Genomic DNA, 23,423 nt, shown 5'->3' on the forward strand with positions numbered 1-23,423 from the left:
GAATGGAGAGAAATCCATTCAAGATGCATCAGGATGTCTTCAGTTCCGGAACGGAACGTTTTTTGGCCGGAGAAAATACCGCAGCATGCTGCGCTTTTTGCTCCGGCCAAAAATCCTGAACACTTGCCGCAAGGCCGGATCCGGAATTAATGCCCATTGAAAGGCATTGATCCGGCCTTAAGCTAAACGTCGTTTCGGCGCATTGCCGGATCCGCTGTTTACCTTTTTCTGAATGGTTACCATGGCTGCCAGGACGCTAAAGTCCTGGCAGCCATGGTAAAGTGTAGCGGGGAGCGGGGGAGCAGTATACTTACCGTCCGTGCGGCTCCCGGGGCGCTCCAGAGTGACGTCAGGGCGCCCCACGCGCATGGATGACGTGATCGCATGGCACGTCATCCATGCGCATGGGGCGCTCTGACGTCATTCTGGAGCGCCCCGGGAGCCGCACGGACTGTAAGTATACCGCTCCCCACTACTACTATGGCAACCAGGACTTTAATAGCGTCCTGGCTGCCATAGTAACACTGAACGCATTTTGAAGACGGATCAGTCTTCAAATGCTTTCAGTTCACTTGCGTTTTTCCAGATCCGGCGTGTAATTCCGGCAAGTGGAGTACACGCCGGATCCGGACAACGCAAGTTGTCCGCTGCTGTTTTTCGTGCAGAAAAACAGCAGCGTAAGGCCTCTTTCACATTTTGGAAAGAAGACACCCCAGGGTATTCCGTGAGGGGCATGGCGAGTTCCTAGAATTTTTTATTTTTTGTCGCAAGTTAGTGGAATATGAGACTTTGTAAGAAAAAAAAAATTAAAATAAAAATCATCATTTTCCGCTAACTTGTGACAAAAAATAAAAAGTTCTATGAACTCACTATGCCCATCAGCGAATACCTTAGGGTGTCTATCTACTTTCCGAAATGGGGTCATTTGTGGGGTGTTTCTACTGTTTGGCCATTGTAGAACCTCAGGAAACATGACAGGTGCTCAGAAAGTCAGAGCTGCTTCAAAAAGCGGAAATTCACATTTTTGTACCATAGTTTGTAAACGCTATAACTTTTACCCAAACCATTTTTTTTTTCCCCCAAACATTTTTTTTTATCAAAGACATGTAGAACAATAAATTTAGCGAAAAATGTATATATGGATGTCGTTTTTTTGCAAAATTTTACAGCTGAAAGTGAAAAATGTCATTTTTTTGCAAAAAAATCGTTAAATTTCGATTAATAACAAAAAAAGTAAAAATGTCAGCAGCAATGAAATACCACCAAATGAAAGCTCTATTAGTGAGAAGAAAAGGAGGTAAAATTCATTTGGGTGGTAAGTTGCATGACCGAGCGATAAACGGTGAAAGTAGTGTAGTGCCGAAGTGTAAAAAGTGCTCTGGTCATGAAGGGGGTTTTAGCTAGCGGGGCTGAAGTGGTTAAACGAGGTATCCAAGTTCGATGCGTATCCCATGCCCCAGGTAGACGAGCTAACTGAGAGGTTAGGACAAGCCCAGTATTTTTCTGTTTTGGACCTCACGAAAGGGTACTGGCAGGTGCCCTTAACGGAGGCTGCCAAAGAGAAAACAGGCCTTTATCACATCGGAGGGGCTATACCAGTATAAGGTGTTACCCTTTGGTCTGCATGGCGCCCCTGCCACTTTCCAAAGGCTAATGGACATTGTGCTGCGACTACATCGTCTTCAGCTTACCTGGACGATAATCTCATCCACAGTACCGACTGGGAAAATCACCTACCCAAAGTGCAGGCTGTAGTAGACTCCCTTCGAAAAGCTGGACTAACCGCTAACCTCCAAAAAATGCGCGATAGGGTTAGAGGAGACAAAATACCTGGGGTATGTCATTGGGCACGGAGTGATTAAACCCCAAGTAAACAAAATAGAGGCGATAAGAAATTGGCCCCGACCTGTCACCACTAAACAAGTAAAGTCATTGCTAGGAAAGATAGGCTATTACATGAGATTTATTCCTCACTTTGCTACTGTAGATGCGCCATTGACAGAGCTCCTGAAGGGACGCAAGTCAGTGATGGTTCACTGGAATAACCGGGCGGAAGAGGCTTTTTCCACTTCGAAGTCGGCCCTGTGCGGGTCACCAAATGGTCATTTTACAACATACACTTCTATGGGGCCTGCGTGTGAAAAACACAGAATATAGAACATGCTGCGCTTTTCACGCAACGCACAAGTGATGCGTGAAAAACATCGCTCATGTACACAGCCCCATTGAAATTAATTGGTCAGGATTCAGTGCGGGGCAATGCGTTCACGTCACGCATTGCACCCATGCAGAAAACTCGCCCGTGTTAAAGGGGCCTAAGGGTGGCAAACCTGTGAGGCCACCGATCGCCGTGGGTGGTCACGAGTTGGCCACATGCATCCTCCCGCTCTGTAGGGCCGTACTCTTGTCTACCTGCACTCGTTGCAGATAACGTGCAGTTTTTCCAAACTGGTTTTCGTGCAGAAAAACAGCAGCGTAAGGCCTCTTTCACACTTTGGAAAGAAGAGACCCCAGGGTATTCCGTGAGGGGCATGGCGAGTTCCTAGAATTTTTTATTTTTTGTCGCAAGTTAGTGGAATATGAGACTTTGTAAGAAAAAAAAAATTAAAATTAAAATCATCATTTTCCGCTAACTTGTGACAAAAAATAAAAAGTTCTATGAACTCACTATGCCCATCAGCGAATACCTTAGGGTGTCTACTTTCCGAAATGGGGTCATTTGTGGGGTGTTTCTACTGTTTGGCCATTGTAGAACCTCAGGAAACATGACAGGTGCTCAGAAAGTCAGAGCTGCTTCAAAAAGCGGAAATTCACATTTTTGTACCATAGTTTGTAAACGCTATAACTTTTACCCAAACCATTTTTTTTTACCTTGTCTACCTGCACTCGTTGCAGATAACGTGCAGTTTTTCCAAACTGGTTTTCGTGCAGAAAAACAGCAGCGTAAGGCCTCTTTCACATTTTGGAAAGAAGACACCCCAGGGTATTCCGTGAGGGGCATGGCGAGTTCTGGCATCGCCGTACTCAGGAGAAGTTGGGGAATGTGTTTTGGGGTGTCATTTTACATATACCTATGCTGGGTGAGAAAAATATCTTGGTCAAATGCCAACTTTGTATAAAAAAAATTGGAAAAGTTGTCTTTTGCCAAGATATTTTTCTCACCCAGCACGGGTATATGTAAAATGACACCCCAAAACACATTCCCCAACTTCTTCTGAGTACGGCGATACCAGATGTGTGACACTTTTTTGCAGCCTAGATGCGCAAAGGTGCCCAAATTCCTTTTAGGAGGGCATTTTTAGACATTTGGATCCTAGATTTCTTCTCACGCTTTCGGGCCCCTAACATGCCAGGGCAGTATAAATACCCCACATGTGACCCCATTTTGGAAAGAAGACACCCCAAGGTATTCAATGAGGGGCCTGGCAAGTTCATAAAAAATTTTTTTTTTGCATAAGTTAGCGGAAATTATTATTTTTTTTTTTTTTTTTCTCACAAAGTCTCACTTTCCGCTAACTTAGGAAAAAAATTTCAATCTTTCATGGACTCAATATGCCCCTCACGGAATACCTTGGGGTGTCTTCTTTCCGAAATGGGGTCACATGTGGGGTATTTATACTGCACTGGCTTTTTAGGGGCCCTAAAGCGTGAGAAGAAGTCTGGAATATCAATGTCTAAAAATGTTTACGCATTTGGATTCCGTGAGGGGTATGGTGAGTTCATGTGAGATTTTATTTTTTGACACAAGTTAGTGGAATATGAGACTTTGTAAGAAAAAACAAAAACAAACAAAAAATTTCCGCTAACTTGGGCCAAAAAAATGTCTGAATGGAGCCTTACAGGGGGGGGGGGGTGATCAATGACAGGGGGGTGATCACCCATATAGACTCCCTGATCACCCCCCTGTCATTGATCACCCCCCTGGTAAGGCTCCATTCAGACGTCCGTATGATTTTTACGGATCCATGGATACATGGATCGGATCCGCAAAACACATGCGGACGTCTGAATGGAGCCTTACAGGGGGGTGATCAATGACAGGGGGTGATCAGGGAGTGTATATGGGTGATCACCCCTCTGTCATTGATCACCCCCCTGTAAGGCTCCATTCAGACGTCCGCATGATTTTTACGGATCCATGGATACATGGATCGGATCCGCAAAACACATGCGGACGTCTGAATGGAGCCTTACAGGGGGGTGATCAATGACGGGGTGATCAGGGAGTGTATATGGGTGATCACCCCTCTGTCATTGATCACCCCCCTGTAAGGCTCCATTCAGACGTCTGCATGATTTTTACGGATCCATGGATACATGGATCGGATCCGCAAAACACATGCGGACGTCTGAATGGAGCCTTACAGGGGGGTGATCAATGACAGGGGGTGATCAGGGAGTGTATATGGGTGATCACCCGCCTGTCATTGATCACCCCCCTGTAAGGCTCCATTCAGACGTCCGCATGTGTTTTGCGGATCCGATCCATGTATCCATGGATCCGTAAAAATCATACGGACGTCTGAATGGAGCCTTACAGGGGGGTGATCAATGACAGGGGGTGATCAGGGAGTGTATATGGGTGATCACCCGCCTGTCATTGATCACCCCCCTGTAAGGCTCCATTCAGACGTCCGTATGTGTTTTGCAGATCCGATCCATGTATCCGTGGATCCGTAAAAATCATACGGACGTCTGAACAGAGCCTGGCAGGGGGGTGATCAGGGAGTTTATATGGTGTGATCATGGGTGATCAGGGGTTCATAAGGGGTTAATAAGTGACGGGGGGGGGGGGGGGTGTAGTGTAGTGTGGTGTTTGTTGCGACTTCACTGAGCTGCCTGTGTCCTCTGGTGGTCGATCCAAACAAAAGGGACCACCAGAGGACCAGGTAGCAGGTATATTAGACGCTGTTATCAAAACAGCGTCTAATATACCTGTTAGGGATTAAAAAAATCACATCTCCAGCCTGCCAGCGAGCGATCGCCGCTGGCAGGCTGGAGATCCACTCGCTTACCTTCCGTTCCTGTGAGCGCGCGCGCGTTCACAGGAAATCTCGGGTATCGCGAGATGACGCGCCGATGCGTCCAGGAGGAATAAATCAACCACCTCCCGGACGCATCGGTGCGTTAGGCGGTCGGGAGGTGGTTAATTTTCGAAAATTGTTACAAAACTGCAACGTCCCGTCCAGTTTGGGTATCGGTACTATAAGGCTGCCCACTCACTTCTAGACTCCTCGATGACGTCTAGTTGCAGCATTAGCTGCACTTCCTCAGAGAGATGGCTTGTCGCCGAGCCTCGGGTACCCGGTATGGTTTCAACCGGATTTTGGCCTGAGGCTCAGTGACAATGTCATGCTGGATTATGGAAGTGCATCCAAGGAGGTCTGAGAACACGTCCATGTTCCTGCTGACGAACTTCCTGGCCCGCTGAGTCTGTTTAAAGGAGAGGCTGTCAGCAATCTTCACTGTGGCAACCACTTCCCTTACATCAGACTGAGGGGCCGGAACCCCTCCTCCTAGAAGACTCGGCTGCGGGCTGTCGTCAGTACTGGTCTCCCTATCCTTCCACTGTTTGAGTAAATTCACATGGTACACCTGCTCCAGCTTCCGCCGCCCTGGCTGGTGTACCTTGTAGTTTACTTCTCCACCCTTTTCGAGTACCTTGTAGGGTCCCTGCCACCTAGCCCGGAACTTACTGTCCACTGTCGGTACCAGAACCAAAACCCGACCTCCCGGGTTAAAGATCCAGAACCCAGCCTGCCGATTATACACCCGACTTTGAGCTCGCTGAGCTGCCTCCATATGTTCCTTTTCCAGCGGCAACACGGTTTCCATACGTTCCTGCATCTGGGTGACGTATTCAATAATACTTTTATATGGAGTGGGTTGTTGCTCCCACACCTCTTTAGCTATATCCAACAGACCACGAGGATGTCTGCCATATAGCAGTTCGAAGGGCGAGAACCCAGTAGAGGCCTGGGGCACCTCTCGCACTGCAAACATGAGATAGGGCAGAAGGAGGTCCCAGTCCTTTACATCCTTTTGCTACTACTCGCTTTAACATAGTTTTTAACGTTTTATTAAACCTTTCTACTAGGCAGTCATTTTGCGGGTGATAGATGGAAGTCCGTATCTGTTTGATATTCAGCAACTTACAGAGTTCCCTCATCACCTTGGACATAAAAGGGGTCCCCTGGTCAGTCAGAACCTCTTTGGGTATTCTCACTCGTGAAAATATCTCTATTAACTCTTTTGCTAGGAGTTTTGCAGATGTATGTCGCAGTGGCACTGCCTCCGGGTACCGAGTGGTGTAGTACAGGATGACCAACATGTGTTGGTGCCCACTAGCGGACTTCAGTACTGGGCCTACGAGATGCATAGCGATTCTCTCAAATGGTACCTTGATAATCGGGAGAGGTACTAAAGGGACTGCAGAACAGGTGCTGGGGGCTAGTCGTTTGGCTGGTTAGGCAAGACTTACAAAAGTCATACACCTCTCTAAAGACACTGGGCCAGTAAAACCGTTGTAGTATCCGGTCTTGTGTCTTCTACAGTCCCAGATGACCCCCCAGAACATGTTGGTGGGCTAACTCTAACCCAAGTTTTTGATAGGCCCCAGGCAGCACCAACTGTTCAACAGGTTCACCCTGCAGCTGGTTTACCCAATATAGCATAGAATATGGTGTGGCTAGGTTTCTGGCCCACAAAACGGGGAAACATCGTCTCCGCCCCAGGTTGTTGGGGTACACCATCAAGTATTACCACATTTTCCCAGGCCCGGGATAGGGTTGGGTCTCAGCGTTGGGCTGTACCGAAATTCTCCCCAGAGACGTTGAGGTCTGCCAACCCAGGACCCGGTGGCAACTCCTCCACGTCTCCCACCATTACCCGCGCGCGGGGTGGTCTCCCCCTCTTCCACCGAAGTGGCGGTCACCCCTACTGCTGGCCCTTCGGCCTCAGGTTCCCAGGGTTCTGGCCGTCCCCCTGAACAAGGCCAATCTCCTGGGCTTATTCCTGTCTCAGGGGTATCCTTAACTCTCACAACCGGCCATAGGACAGGGAAACCTGCTGGTCACTGTGGTTAGAGACACCAGCGCGGTGGGGTAGTCTTTCAAGTCTCCATTAATGCACATTACCCCAACTTTCCGGCCAGTATACTCAGCGGACCGCACGAGGGTAGCCCTTACCAGGGTCACCAAGCTCCCTGAGTCCAGCAGCGCCTCCGCTTGAGTGTCTCCCACTTCCACCTGGCACAAGTGGTCTAGAGCCTTCGGGGTACCTGTGGCACACAGTTTCCTAGCATATAGCGATTGTCGGTAACCACAATTAGTGTTTATGGGCTCAACCCGATAAGGACACTCAGCCCTGGTGTGGCTAGGTTTCTGGCCTCCTCCCAAAAGAACACCCCTTGAAATTCTTGGTGGCCTCATAGCGTTCCACCAGGTCCACCATTTCCAGGAGATACCTGGCCGATCCAGTGCTGGAGAGGGTGTGGCAGCGCCCTCAAGAATATGTCAGCCAATAGTCTATCCAGCATAGTCGGGGGACTCGGCACATCAGGCTGTAGCCACTTTTGCAAAAGGTGGAGTAAGTGATAATACTGGGGTCACGTGGGTTCAGCCGGCTAGTCGACCGCTTGATCGTCCGGCAAGTCGAAATACACCCGCTGGGACTCTGATGCCAGGAAAGGAGCGACGACCTCAGCCCACTGGTCTCGGGGCAGTTTTTCCCTTGTGGCCACTTTCTCGTACATCGTCAGGTAGGTTTCAATGTCTTCTGCGGGTGTCATCTTAGGGATCGCTGCACGGACTGCTTTCCGGGGCATCGTGGATGCTTGGGGTCGCTCCTGCTGTCTGCAAAGCCATCACGTTTTGTAGCAGCAACTGGTTTGTCTCTCACTGCTGCAGATTAGCATTACCAATTGTGGGGATTCGCTCTGGTAGTTAGGACGCAGCATAGAGGCAGTATAGAGGCAAAGTACACAGTTCTTTAATGAAACAGTGGTGTTTATTCACACATTGGTGTATAACAAAATGCATATAAGACGTTTTAAAAAATGCAGGTGGCTTGGTGTTTGTTCACACACAAGAAAAGTCCATATAAAAGTCACCTTTTCTTCTGGGTGTTAATTCACACCCTGTTAGCAGTTCAGCCTCATCAAGTCCATAGGATGCCTGTTCGCCTTTAGAGGGGCCCGAGTCCTCCAGCCCGGCTCAAATCCCAGCACAGCCCTCCCTTCACAGCACACAGACTCCTGAGCTCCACTATCAGAGGGAGGTAAATCCACCACACCTGGCAGTGCTGGCTGTTTTTTATGCCTGGCAAAACCCGGCCTGGAACATGGGGAGTAGTCACCAACCCAGCACTTTGACTACTCCCAGTAAGAGCTGTCCCGGATCAGCTATGACAGCCTTGCTAAATCTCAAGGTGTCAATTAGCAATAGCTGCTGCTGACACATAAAATGCCGGCTCTTACTTCACCGAGGCCAGGAACCTCCGTGACACATACCTTCCATTTACGATGATTCCAGGTACCTTCTTACAGTACCAACATTCAGTTTTTTATCACGCGCATGCAAAACGCATTAAAACGCTTTGCATTCGTGCGGAAAAAAATGAACAACGCAATCGCAAAACTGACTGAATTTGCGCACTTGTGTGGGTTTCCCGCAATGCACCCGCAACGCATCCGGACATCTTCTGCGACGCCCATGGGACGGGGTCCTTAGGGTACGGCTACACGGTGACATTTCATGTAATGTATTTCAGTGGCGTTGCAATGGAAGCATGCAACGTGTCAGTCGCAAAACATCCATCCAAGTTGGATTTTTGGTGACTGCCATGTCACGGCATGTCGTATTGTGACACCATTGAGATGCATTGTATGCAATGTAGCCATAGCCTCTTGTGTCGGTGACTTTTCTGCGACTTGCTGTCACTGTGTAGCTTATTGGTTTTCCTACGCCAGGGTTTTCTTCTATCCACATATCCTGTATATTTACCTTGGTAATTAACATTTTGCAACTCCTATAACCCAGGGGCAGAGGAGGAGGCCGCGAGTCTCTACAATCTTATGCACAGAGCTATGAGACAACCTGTAGCTAAAATGTAAATGTATAAGAAAAGGTTGCTGTATCCCACTTTCTGATTCATAAAGACTGCTAGGACCTGTGGTGCTGGAGGAGGCATGTCATTTACGATGAGGCGCAGGCCTTGTCATAAATGACATGCCTCCTCTAGTAGTCTGTGCGCCAAAATGAAATGTATGGCATCTTGGAGCCTCCATTGATTTCAGTCATTTTTGACACCAGTTTCTGGTGTAAAAAACAGTGATTGAGCCGCTGCCGATGACCCCACCCGTGCCCCCTCCTCGCCACACCCCCTTTTCCTAAACCTGGCAAGGTTGGCATAAAATGTCATTTCCATACAAAAAGTTTTCATGGTTTTGCAACTTTTTAAAGCCAAAAAGACACATAGGGGAATGATGAATTTTACCCTGTGTTTCTGTTTTTACTGTTTTCAAGATCTCTGCTAGCTGTCAGGGAATGGAAACATTCCAGCTTGCATCCAGCAGCTTAGAAACATATATACTGTTGTACCCCCTCACTGACTAATGTTTCTTTAGAAGTAGAAGCTTGTAGTGTATCATGAGGCCCGAGATGACTTTTTAATGTTGTCTTTCACAACAAGATCCTGTGTAGTCATCAGTATACAGAACACAAATCCAATCCAGCATATTTTGGGATATCTAATAAGGGGGTAAATGCAAATCCTAACGTTTATATTGCAACACCAGTAAGAAAAATATTAAAGGGGATAAGTATTGTCCATGGAAAAATGAAAGGTCTCCCTGAGCTGTTACGAGCGCAGTCGTCTCATTTTATTGTCCACTTTTCATATGATGTCATTAAAAAAATTGTCTCCCAAGGGATGACAGCAGACTGCCATCTGCTGTAAAAAGTCATCGGCCACACTGGAAGATTTCGGCCATCATCAGCCGAAACTGCATGTTTATAGCTTGGTTGGCCAAATTCAGCTGATTATTTGTGATTGTGCTCAAGAACCAGAGAGTCCGTGTCTTCAAAAATGGATTCCTTCATTAGCCAGATCAGTTCAGTGTATTGTAGGTGGGATCATTCATATGAATCAGGGATACCCAACCTGCAGCCCTCCAGCTGTTGCAAAACTAGAACTCCCAGCATTCCCTGATAGCTGTAGGTTGTCCAGGCATGCTGGGAGTTGTAGTTTAGCAACAGCTGGAAGGCCGCAGGTTGGGTATCCCTGAGAATGATCCTGTGGATGACTGAATCATCTCAAGGTTATGGCAAACTTTTCCCTAGTGAGATTGATATAGTTATTACCCTGGTACCAAGTTTTTGTAAAACGACTACATGACCGTCACAGTACCACCAGTGCATGATGGTATTTAGTGCTGCCAAGAGCTGGAGAACCTCATTTTGAGGGCCACGTGTGGTTCCTGAGCTACTGGTTAGCTTACACTGCTATCAATGTACATTATTTCACTGTTTGGATAAACCTTGACTTATAACCTATCTATAATACCAACAGTTCTGTTCATACAAGCATGTCTTATCTCTCTTCTTATTAGGTGTTTTCTCAGCATTTGAGGAGGCGACAGTTCTGCATGTAAATTAGACAAGGAGCTGGGTTACAAATACCTTGCGTTTACTTACAGGAGCTTGCACCATGCCTGTGTATATAAGAAAAGGACCTTTAGAAATACCTCAGGGTTCTGAGAAAGACTGGGCTAATGAAGACCAAGAAGAAGATTATTTTCTGAGAGATCCTGAGCAGTCACAAGACTGTCTACCTCAGCCTTACAGGATGATTGCAAAAGTAGTGGAGCTTCTCATTGACCAGGCTATACAAGAGATCAGTATAAGGCAGGAAACTCGAGAAGCCGAGAAACTCAAGGCAAAGCTGAATGTCCATCAGCCAACTGCTGAAATACATGTAAGGACCGTTAACACTATGGTGGGACTCTTGTATCAAAGTGCTGATGGACAACCTTTTTCTGCATGCTCCAGGTTTTGGATCATATGAATTATTTTGTTTCTTAGTACTACATATACTAGTATGGGAAGAGTAGTGATGGGCCTCAGCAGGCACGTTGGATGTAATGCCACCAGATGTAAGGTAGCTACTCTAAGTTAGTGTTCAACCCTTATACAGGCCTGGGTGGGGATTATAGCTAAAGGCCCCTCACCCAGTTAAACCAGTTCTTTGTGCTCTGCACTGATGAGAGTCAATTACCAGGGAACATCTGTCTGCAGATGAGATGCTGGCTTAATTATTATCCAAGTAATCTCTCAAGGCCTGTACAAAAGGTCGAACATTGACTTATAGGATAGCTGCCTTATTGGTGGCATTAGAGGCAGAGCTTTCTTTTCCTTCTGGAAAGAAAACTAATTTGCATACCTTTTCCCCAGAGGGGCAATGCAAGGCCTATAACACTCCTTATGCATACTAGATGCTCACCACAAGAAGAAATAGTACCAAAGATTGATATACAGTTTCAGACACACTGAATACCAATGGCAATCCAAACCATAACAGCATACATATCATGTATGGAAAGGCCATCAATTTTTGTTTACATTGATACATCAGATGGCCTTAATGCAAATGGATATCCAAGCCATAATGGTGTACATATGTCTATGGAAAGGCCACCTACAGACGTGGACAAAATTGTTGGTACCCTTTGGTCAATGAAAGAAAAAGTCACAATGGTCACAGAAATAACTTTAATCTGACAAAAGTAATAATAAATTAAAATTCTATAAATGTTAACCAATGAAAGTCAGACATTGTTTTTCAACCATGCTTCAACAGAATTATGTAAAAAAATAAACTCATGAAACAGGCATGGACAAAAATGATGGTACCCCTAACTTAATATTTTGTTGCGCAACCTTTTGAGGCAATCACTGCAATCAAACGCTTCCTGTAACTGTCAATGAGACATCTGCACCTCTCAGCAGGTATTTTGGCCCACTCCTCATGAGCAAACTGCTCCAGTTGTGTCCGGTTTGAAGGGTGCCTTTTCCAGACTGCATGTTTCAGCTCCTTCCAAAGATGCTCAATAGGATTGAGGTCAGGGCTCATAGAAGGCCACTTTAGAATAGTCCAATTTTTTCCTCTTAGCCATTCTTGGGTGTTTTTAGCGGTGTGTTTTGGGTCATTGTCCTGTTGCAAGACCCATGACCTGCGACTGAGACCAAGCTTTCTGACACTGGCTAGTACATTTCTCTCTAGAATTCCTTGATAGTCTTGAGATTTCATTGTACCCTGCACAGATTCAAGACACCCTGTGCCAGACGCAGCAAAGCAGCCCCAGAACATAACAGAGCCTCCTCCATGTTTCACAGTAGGGACAGTGTTCTTTTCTTGATATGCTTCATTTTTTCGTCTGTGAACATACAGCTGATGTGCCTTGGCAAAAACTTCGATTTTTGTCTCATCTGTCCACAGGACATTCTCCCAGAAGCTTTGTGGCTTGTCAACATGTAGTTTGGCATATTCCAGTCTTGCTTTTTTATGATTCGTTTTCAACAATGGTGTCCTCCTTGGTCGTCTCCCATGTAGTCCACTTTGGCTCAAACAACGACGGATGGTGCGATCTGACACTGATGTTCCTTGAGCATGAAGTTCACCTTGAATCTCTTTAGAAGTCTTTCTAGGCTCTTTTGTTACCATTCGGATTATCCGTCTCTTAGATTTGTCATCAATTTTCCTCCTGCGGCCACGTCCAGGGAGGTTGGCTACAGTCCCATGGATCTTAAACTTATGAATAATATGTGCAACTGTACTCACAGGAACATCTAGTTGCTTGGAGATGGTCTTATAGCCTTTACCTTTAACATGCTTGTCTATAATTTTCTTTCTGATCTCTTGAGACAGCTCTTTCCTTTGCTTCCTCTGGTCCATGTCGAGTGTGGTACACACCATATCACCAAACAACACAGTGATTACCTGGAGCCATATATATAGGCCCAATGGCTGATTACAAGGTTGTAGACACCTGTGATGCTAATTAGTGGACACACCTTGAATTAACATGTCCCTTTGGTCACATTATGTTCTGTGTTTTCTAGGGGTACCATCATTTTTGTCCATGCCTGTTTCATGAGTTTATTTTTTTACATAATTCTGTTGAAGCATGGTTGAAAAACAATGTCTGACTTTCATTGGTTAACATTTATAGAATTTTAATTTATTATTACTTTTGTCAGATTAAAGTTATTTCTGTGACCATTGTGACTTTTTCTTTCATTGACCAAAGGGTACCAACAATTTTGTCCACGTCTGTATTTGTATGACATGGTTAGATATTAATAAACTCTTCTCATGTGTTTGACAGGATGTTCACACTGGAGAGCCAGTGGTCACTGAGGATGTTCTGCAGGTTAAAAGATTGTGGAATGGGTATTGGGATTCTCTACTTTGGACATCTCATACTTGTAAAAAGGGTCCACTATCATACGAGTAACTAAAAGGACTGTAATGAAATAATAAAATAATGCATATTCACCCATTTCATCCTTCTCTGCCTCCAGCATCACCACTCCGATTCTCCCTGCCGCTATAATATTATCTTCCTGGCAATGAGCTGCCTCCTATACACTGCTGAAGCCAACGAGACCACTGAGGCCATTGATGTGCTGCAGTTGTCATTGCTGGAGACAAACAGATCCCTGTAAGGAGGATTGGCGTGATAACGTTGGAATCTCCATAGGATACACTCTATAGCCTTAATTTATTATGCGTCTGATCCAGAATTCAAAAAGTAGCAAAATATGGATTTTGCGACCTTTTGCACTCACTTGCACAACAATTTTGCGACTTTCTGCAGTTTTACATCACTCACTCCAGATTTGAAATGAGTGGATTTGGTTAGCTATGTTAACGAGTTTCACTCCAGATTTTCTTATTGAGACTACTTTTTTAATAAATTGCAAAACAAAGTGGCACTCACTCTAGTAGGAGGGTGGAGTAGGAAAACTGGAGTCGCTTTTCTAGACAAAGTTGTTAGGTTTAAGGATAAGACAAATGTATTATTTTGATAAATGGGGCATAAAGTATGCCAACACAAACTGGAGAAAGAACACCAAATCCATAAACAAGAATCACTGTGTGGTCCAGTTGCACAAACCACCAAAATATGAAACCACACATATAATACAAATTCTTCCATTATTTAATTGTAGTAAAGATATCATAATAAAAAAACTTTAAAAATATACCTTCTGGACTTACAATTCAGACAAAAACACCCCTTGGGGGACCTGGTCAGTATGTCTTCCACATGAAGCAATCAGAAGGCTGCAATGAATGGGAGAATATCACCGCAGTGACCACAATTGGTTCTGATCCCAAATGGCTAAAAGCCTCTTTAATGCTAACATATATATGTACTAATACCAAAGAGGAATAAAAAATAGCTGCATAATGCATCTTATCCACCGATTAGAACAGCATATGTACACCACAGCCTCCACATAAATATTATATAAGGTGCAATAAAGAAGCATACCTAAAAATGGAAGGATATGCAAACTGACATAATTACGACAAAAATATAGCGGATACAGACCAAGAGACCCAGGGGCTGATCGAACACCCTGACGTATGTTTCGCCCAGCTTCCTCCTGGTATGCTTCTTTTTTTGCAGTTTATATAATGTGTATGTGGATATGCACTCTTGGTGGGAGGCTGTGGTGTACATATGCTAAAATCGGCGGAACAGACTCGGAAGCAAACAATGGTCGTGTGCATGAGGCCTTAGACTGACTTTTGGCTGAAACTAAGCAGCACCCTTTCATATAATTTATTTATTTTATTTGAATGCACTTATATAGCGCTACTATATTCCGCAGCGCTTTGCAGACATTTACCATCCAACTGTATTGGGGGCTCACAATCTAAGGGTGAGAACTAGCGTTAATATTTAGTCATTAGAATATTGTAAAAAGCTCATGCAAATGTAGGTATCACGGATATGTACTGTCCGTGTTCTGTAGCACAGGGATCCATCTGTTCTGCAGAATAGTCAGCGACAGGCACTACTTTGGTTTGTTTTTCATTATATAGATCCTGGAAAGCCATGGACAGGACACAGATGACATTCTGGTTTTGTCTGTGGTTTTCACAGATCCATACATCCATTGCATAGAGAATTGTTTAGATTGTAAAAAAAAAAAAAAAAAAAAAACTGCCGTACTTTGTGGACACAAGAAGAATGGATCAATCATAGTGAAAAACCCCAGACACTTCTCCTGGACTTTGATGGATGTGTAAATGGGGCCTTATAGCGTACCTACTGGGATGCTTTTGCTTTGTTAACCAGTTTACCTTACATTCTCTTTGTGCATTACTAGGTGTCCAAAACAGTTACTTGCATGGCCGTTGGGGGATCATATTTATTTGCTGGTCTTTCCGAGGGACTGGCAGTGTACAGCCGAACTGATCGTGACTGGATTTGTGGTTGGGAAGCCAATAAAGTAGAAGTCTGTGCCCTCACTGTCTGCCAGGTGCAAGATCAAGTCTACTTCCTTAGCACGGTGGATGACATGGGTAAAGAACTGACATTGTGTACGTAACTTCTATTCACATAGATGGATGATACGTAATATTCTGCTCCCTCTTTCTCTAGGTATCGCACGTCTCTTTTATTTTTGTGATGAAAACCTCAGTTTTCTGAAAGCCTTCAATGAGCCGGTAGGAGTCGTCTTGTCTTTATGTGAGATCAGGGGAGATCATGTTCCACAGCTGTAAGTGTAATGTTTTCTTCACAGGAAGATCTAAGTAAGAGGACCAACTGCGTAGCCTTTCAGCTGTCCCGAGGAGGTGACTATGCTGGCATCCTGTTAGAAGGTGGGTACTGTATAAAAAAAATGGAATTTCCATTTCTGACCCACTTTCTCTCATTTTGTCATAAGGAATAGTTTCTGATCTGTAAGCCTGGGTTCACGTACATCGGTTGTGTCCTGCATCTGGAGACAACCGATGGGTGCTAGAAACGATCCCATAGAGAACCATGAAATCAGTTCTGGCATCACTTTTTCTCCAGTGTTTTTGTACCATGCCAGAGGAAGACAACAGATGGCTGGATATATGGGAACGCGGCGTAAATTCTAGTTAATATTAGGTTAAGGTTTTTGCATTATTTCTGCATTCATCTAAAGAGGACCTGTCATCTGCTTGTGACAGGTCCAGTAGCAGAGACAGCATTATATTGATGGTTGCTGTAGTGACCACCGAGTGAACGTTAAAGGACCACAGGGCTCTGACAGATGTTTTTAGACCCCCATGACACCCTCTTATATTAAATATACCTTTTGTATACTAAGGCTGCACTAACACATCAGTTAACTTGTTCACCTCAGGTTTGGGAGATATTTGTCTGGAGGTATATAAGCTACCCAAAGATATCTGGATAAAGGAGCTGGAACCTTCTCAGGCTGCTGTACCCTCCCAAAATGCAACCCCATCAGACACCCCGGTGAGTGCATTCATAGAAGAATTCCATGGTTAATCCTGTCAAAACCAGACGTTTAAGCTCTTTCATAAATGCTGTAATCCTTTAAATATTTAATTTCATAAAGGACAGCCTTTAGAGCAGGGGTGCGCAACCTTTTTTGGTCTGAGGGCCGCATTGTCACACGCTCTATTTCAGGGGGCCGCAAATAAAAAAAAAATAAGTTTTGATCGGCACTCATTTGCATGGGGAGAATGACTGGGGAGGAATGATCGCTATAACAGTCATTCCTCCTTCATTTAGTTATATTGATTATCAGTAGCACATCCCTGATTACACAGAAAGATGTGCGGCACGATTATACCGGCCAGTTACCATGAATGAGCGCTCTTATGAACACTTGTTCCCAATAATTGACTTGATTATCTCACCGTGTATTAGGGTCTTAAAGGGATTTCCCAGTAAAAATGAATTTCGAACACGTTCCTGCAGCATGGCCCCTGAAACCGAAGAGTTAAGCTTACCTGCTCCCCGCCAATTCGGTCCTCTGCACTGCCCCTGCTGCCTCCATCTTCAGGTCCCCGCGCTTTTTTCACCTGGCAGTGCAAGACCATAGTCACATACACCTCTCAAGCCAATGACTGGCTTCAGCAGTGATGTGGCCACAAGTAGCGTGTCACCACTGAAGCCAGTCATTGACTGGAGCGGTGTGTGTGACCATGTCCATGCACTGACAGATGTAAACAGCGCAGGAACCAGAAGATGGAGGCAGAGGGAGAAGTGCAAAGGACCAGGGTGGCGGGGAGCAGGTAAGTATGAATCTTCTATTTCAGGGGCCTTGCTGCAGGAACTTGTTAAAATATCTTTTTTACATGAAAAACCTGGAAAAGTGGTGACATTTCCTTCCATCCTGCCTCCTATTAATAAATGAGCTCTTTCCTTCACTGCAGAGGACGGAGCTCAATGGTACTACCACCTCCTTTCCCCCCAGTTACAGGCGTCATGTAATAACCAGTAAGCACTTTCCCTTACTAGTGGGGAAAGCGCTTATTGGTTAACACTTTAATAACCAGGCCTGTACAGACACTTTTTTTGTGATTTACCGTGGTGGTTTAAACTCTTGGAACTACCAAAATAATTTTTGAAACAATTTTTTACTTGACACATGGGGCTTACTTTATTTTTTAGTTTCATTTGGGGGAAAAACTGTACAAAACATTTTTAAAAAGTATTTTTTTTTCAAACCTCACTTTCTTTTTTTTTTTGCCTTCCTCTGGATCAACTTGCAGGATAACAGGCCGAACTGGATGGACAAATGTCTTTTTTCGGCCTTATGTACTATGTTACTATAACTATAGCTCCTTTATTCTTTAAATATACAAACTGACACCAAAATAAATTATTATAATTAGTTCCCTATTTTGTGTTAGTTGTTTTGTTGTATAATATGTATGGTTTCACGTGAATGGGCCGATAATGGTGCCATTTTGGATGGTGTGGGTTTTTTTCTTTTATGTATTTTATTATTCTTTATCTTTTTTTTAACTTCATTTTTAATATTTCTGCTACAAAATATATCCCCCCAGAGGTAATAAAAAAACCTTTGAGGGACACTGATACTTTTTGTAGATTTTTCACTTTTTCCTTTTATTTGTATTTTATTGTATTATTTTTTTTATAATTGGTTTAGTACTCATTTTTTTTTAAAATATATTTTTGACACATAAAATGTCTCCCAAGGGATCATAAAAGTCCTGTTGGTGGACAGTGAACAGTAACAATTTTTATTTTTTTATTTGTATATTTTTTTTCAAAAAATTATAATTACATTTTTTTTGCCACATCATATTTTTTTATTTCAATTGTGTTTTTAATATATTTTTTGTTTTCCTTTTTTTAAATATTTTTTTAACTTATTTTTTAAATATATTCTGTCCACAAGAGGTCACTGAAAGACCTTTAGGTGAAAAAATGAGATTTTTTTGCACTATTTCCACTGTAACTGTGGCATCCAGAATCTGAGTTACAGGGGAAATCGGCCTGCTGTGGGGCTGACTCTGCAGCTCTGCGCTCCTCTGTCCCCAAGCCAGGTCCACCCTGCATAGCGCGACGCTCACCTATCTGAGAAGGCAGAAACGCTGATACATGCTTCTGCCTTCTCTTTGGGACAGCGGAGGACCCGTCCTGCCCCTGCTGCAATGCAGGAACAGGAGCTGTAATGCGCTGTCGTGCGGAGCTCATGGCAGAAACGCATCTGTGTTTCTGTCCAGGAGGACAGGGGCTGCAAACTTTGGCTTTGGGGGCTGCATGCGGGCCGCAGGTTGTGCACCCCCCTGCTTTAGAGGTTTCCATCAGACATGTACTATTGTAGTATTGCCTTATATATATTGCAGATAGCAGGCTTTATCACATCCCAATGTATTTTGGCTTCCATCAGCTGAATGGGGCCCTATGAATACTTTTTGTCATATACACTGAACGTAAGGACAAAACATGGTGTGAACAGGGCCTTACTATGATTCTCCCCTACTGGATTTGGGAATTTTCTGCCATTCTTCTATGCAGATCTTCTCAAGCTTTGTCAGGTTGGATGAGGACCTCTGTTAGACAGCCATTTTCAGGTCAATCCAGAGATGTTCGATTGGGTTCAAGTCAGGGCTCTGGCTGGACCACTCAAGGACATTCACAGAGTTGTCCCCAAGCCACTCCTGTGTTGTCTTGGCCTTGTGCTTATGGTCATTGTCTTGTTGGAAAGAGACCCTTTGGCCCAGTTCCTGGTGTAGAGCACTCTGGATCAGGTTTTCATTAGGAATACTGTATCTCTGTTCTTTGTTCCATTCCGCTTTTGCTCAAACCTGACCAGTCTCCCTGTCACAGCTGTTAACCCCCCCCAACTTGATGCTCCCACCACCATCCTTCACTGTAGGGATGGTATTGAGCAGTGCCTGGTTTATTCTAGACATAACGCTTAGAATTGAGGCTAGAAAGTTTAATCTCTGTTTCATCAGACCAGAGAATCCTGTTTCTCACAGTCTGAGAGTCCTTTAAGTTTTTTTTTTTTTTTTGCAAACTCCAGGCAGGCTTTCATGTGTATTTTATCTGGGAGAGGCTTCTTTATGACCATTCTGTCATAAATCCCAGATTGGTGGAGTGCTGTAATGATTCTTGACCTTCTGGACGTTTCTCCCATCTGCACACATAATCTTTGGAGCTCAGCCAGAGAGACCATTGGGTTCTTGGTCACCTCTCTTACCAAGGTCCTTCTCCCTTGATTACTTTTTGGTGGGGCAGCTAGCTCTAGGAATAGTCCTGGTTATTACAGATTTCTTTTATTTAAGAATCTCTGAGGCCACTGTGCACTTGGCAACTTTGTTTTTGCTCTGATACGCATCGTCAGCTATGAGGCCTTATATAAACAGGGTTTGGGCTTTCCATATCATGTCCAATAAACTCCATTCAAGGTGTAGAAACATCTCAAAGATGATAACGAGAAATGGAAGGCCCCCCAAGCTAAAATTCAAGCGTCATAGCAAAGCGTCTGAATACTTACGGTATGTCCATGCAAAATGTTAGTACAGACGTGGACAAAATTGTTGGTACCCTTTGGTCAATGAAAGAAAAAGTCACAATGGTCACAGAAATAACTTTAATCTGACAAAAGTAATAATAAATTAAAATTCTATAAATGTTAACCAATGAAAGTCAGACATTGTTTTTCAACCATGCTTCAACAGAATTATGTAAAAAAATAAACTCATGAAACAGGCATGGACAAAAATGATGGTACCCCTAGAAAACACAGAACATAATGTGACCAAAGGGACATGTTAATTCAAGGTGTGTCCACTAATTAGCATCACAGGTGTCTACAACCTTGTAATCAGCCATTGGGCCTATATATATGGCTCCAGGTAATCACTGTGTTGTTTGGTGATATGGTGTGTACCACACTCGACATGGACCAGAGGAAGCAAAGGAAAGAGCTGTCTCAAGAGATCAGAAAGAAAATTATAGACAAGCATGTTAAAGGTAAAGGCTATAAGACCATCTCCAAGCAACTAGATGTTCCTGTGAGTACAGTTGCACATATTATTCATAAGTTTAAGATCCATGGGACTGTAGCCAACCTCCCTGGACGTGGCCGCAGGAGGAAAATTGATGACAAATCTAAGAGACGGATAATCCGAATGGTAACAAAAGAGCCTAGAAAGACTTCTAAAGAGATTCAAGGTGAACTTCATGCTCAAGGAACATCAGTGTCAGATCGCACCATCCGTCGTTGTTTGAGCCAAAGTGGACTACATGGGAGACGACCAAGGAGGACACCATTGTTGAAAACGAATCATAAAAAAGCAAGACTGGAATATGCCAAACTACATGTTGACAAGCCACAAAGCTTCTGGGAGAATGTCCTGTGGACAGATGAGACAAAAATCGAAGTTTTTGCCAAGGCACATCAGCTGTATGTTCACAGACGAAAAAATGAAGCATATCAAGAAAAGAACACTGTCCCTACTGTGAAACATGGAGGAGGCTCTGTTATGTTCTGGGGCTGCTTTGCTGCGTCTGGCACAGGGTGTCTTGAATCTGTGCAGGGTACAATGAAATCTCAAGACTATCAAGGAATTCTAGAGAGAAATGTACTAGCCAGTGTCAGAAAGCTTGGTCTCAGTCGCAGGTCATGGGTCTTGCAACAGGACAATGACCCAAAACACACCGCTAAAAACACCCAAGAATGGCTAAGAGGAAAAAATTGGACTATTCTATTTTTTTTTTTTTTTTTTTTTTCTTTCATTATACTTTATTGTTATAGTACAAAACTTTATATCAATATTACTTTGCGATATTATAAAATTCATAAACCCGTCAATTATATTAAATGACATTAATTTCCCTTCGCCAATCCCCCACCCGACCCCACTTTGCAGGAAAAAAAAAAAAAGGGAAAAAAGATTTCTTCATGGAGAGCCTAAGGGGGAAAAAGGTTCTAATTAATTAACCCTATTCCAATCTTTCCAGAGTTTTTCCCATTTCAAGTAAGATCCTCTTTGTTTGTGCAGAATCTTTTCATAAGTTTTCACTTTCTTGACCAGGCCCAACCATTTGTTGTACTCTGGTGCAGAAGGGGAAAACCATAATCTAGTGATCAGGAGCCTAGCTAAAAACATAACCTTAATCAGCATTTGGCGTTTTATAGGCTGACAATTAAGCTCCGATAAATCTCCCAGGACCCATATCCTTGGTGACAAAGGGATAGAAATGTTGAGTTTGTGAGCCAGATTGTTTTGGACCAGGCTCCAGTATCTGCTCACCATGGGGCAGTCCCAGAACAGATGTAAATGGTCTGCCCCGGGATCGCCACAGCGTGGGCAATCAGAAGAGGCCCTAAGGCCTCTTTTATATAACCATGTGGGTGTCACATAAATTTTGTGCAAAATATTAAATTGTACAACAATGTGATTGAAATTGTGTGAAACCAACTTTAAACTATCCCCCATGTTCTCCCAACTTGGAGAACCCACCTCTGAAAGTAAGAAAGACCAGGCTCTCTGTCCTGGAGAAAGAACATCCGAACAAAAATTATTCATTAAGTGTTTATAGCAATGTGATATTTTAATTCTCGTGACAGTTTTCTTACAAATTAAATCGTGTAGAAATAAAGGGGTATCAATAAAAAATTGGCTATCCGGTATGCAAGATAGTGCTGACCTCAGTTGGAAATATGGAAACCAAACCACCTCACCTAAATTTGCCCTTTGTTTTAGTTCCATGAGGGGCAATATTTGTCCCTCACTGACCACTTGGTGTAGATACTGAACATTTTTGTTCCTCCAATACTGGCAACAATTTAAGTCATTTAAATTAAGGAGCTTAGAGTTGTGCCACAATGGGGTACAAATAAGTGAAGCCTTAACTCCACACCATCTCCTTATGGCCAACCAAGTCCTCATAGCCATTCTGCAGAACAGTGTATACCCACTCAGTATGTTTACTAGATAATCAGACTCCAATACAGTGAAGAAATCCGAGAATCCTGAGTCTTTCACCACTCTACTGCAGAGAGGGCTATTTTCCCAGTCCTTAAAAAGACATAATTGGGAGGCCATAAAGTAACCCCTAAAATAGGGGAGGTTGAGACCTCCCCGCTCATAGGGCATAGAGAAATAGAGTACCTTTAGTCTCACCCGCTTCCTCCCCCATATTAAATCATTGAGCATTCGGTCTATCAGTCTGAAGTACTTATCTGCAATCCATACAGGCGAGTTGCGCAGAATATAAAGAACCTGGGGCAGCACTACCATTTTTATTAATGAAATTCTATCCGCTCTAGAGAGCAAGATTTTTTGCCATACCTTAATTTTAGCCCTCACCTTCATTAACAGCGGAATCAGATTTAATTGTAGATATTCATGCGGTTTGGCAGAAACTGTTATCCCCAGGTATTTTATTGACTCAGAGATCGTCAACTGATTATCCCGTTCGCCACGCAGCTCGTCTATAGGAAGGAGGACGGTCTTATCCCAGTTGATCTCCAAGCCGGATGGATCAGAGAAGAGACCAACCAGCTCCATTATACGAGGGAGAGTAATGTCTGTTTGATGCATAAAAACCAAGATATCATCTGCATAAAGTGAAACACGATCATACTCCCCATTTATGCCGAAACCGGCCACCTTTGAGTCCTGCCTTATACTAGTTGCTAAAGGTTCGATGTAAATATTAAATAGCAGGGGAGAGAGGGGACAGCCTTGGCGGGTACCTCTTTCCAGGATGAAACTCTCTGTCACTGTCCCATTAATCCTAATCCTGGCAACCGGGGAATTGTATAACAGCTGAATCATTGCCATAAATTTTGGTCCAAAACGCATTTTCTTCATTACCTCCCAGAGAAAAGTCCACTCCACCCTGTCGAAGGCTTTGG

The 23,423-nt window shown here is 43.9% G+C and overlaps 1 protein-coding gene across 3 annotated transcripts in view; it reads left to right on the forward strand.

The window, feature by feature from the left end:
- The window catches only part of WDR93 (WD repeat domain 93), a 57,983-nt gene that overhangs the window by 2,007 nt on the left and 32,553 nt on the right, over window positions 1–23,423 (forward strand). For 2 of the 3 annotated variants that reach the window (XR_006387804.1, XM_044279484.1), the window contains exons 2-6: window positions 10,697–10,974; window positions 15,402–15,597; window positions 15,677–15,741; window positions 15,819–15,897; window positions 16,410–16,525. Coding sequence is in view for 2 of the 3 variants with exons in the window: in XM_044279484.1 (XP_044135419.1) it covers window positions 10,697–10,974; window positions 15,402–15,597; window positions 15,677–15,741; window positions 15,819–15,897; window positions 16,410–16,525 (734 nt within the window). In the remaining variant the exon portion in view is untranslated. Of the gene's footprint in view, window positions 1–10,609; window positions 10,975–15,401; window positions 15,598–15,676; window positions 15,742–15,818; window positions 15,898–16,409; window positions 16,526–23,423 lie in introns of all 3 variants that reach the window. The other variant, XM_044279485.1, reaches the window with a different exon arrangement.

This window comes from Bufo gargarizans, chromosome 2, assembly GCF_014858855.1.
Source record: "Bufo gargarizans isolate SCDJY-AF-19 chromosome 2, ASM1485885v1, whole genome shotgun sequence".
NCBI classification, from domain to species: domain Eukaryota; kingdom Metazoa; phylum Chordata; class Amphibia; order Anura; family Bufonidae; genus Bufo; species Bufo gargarizans.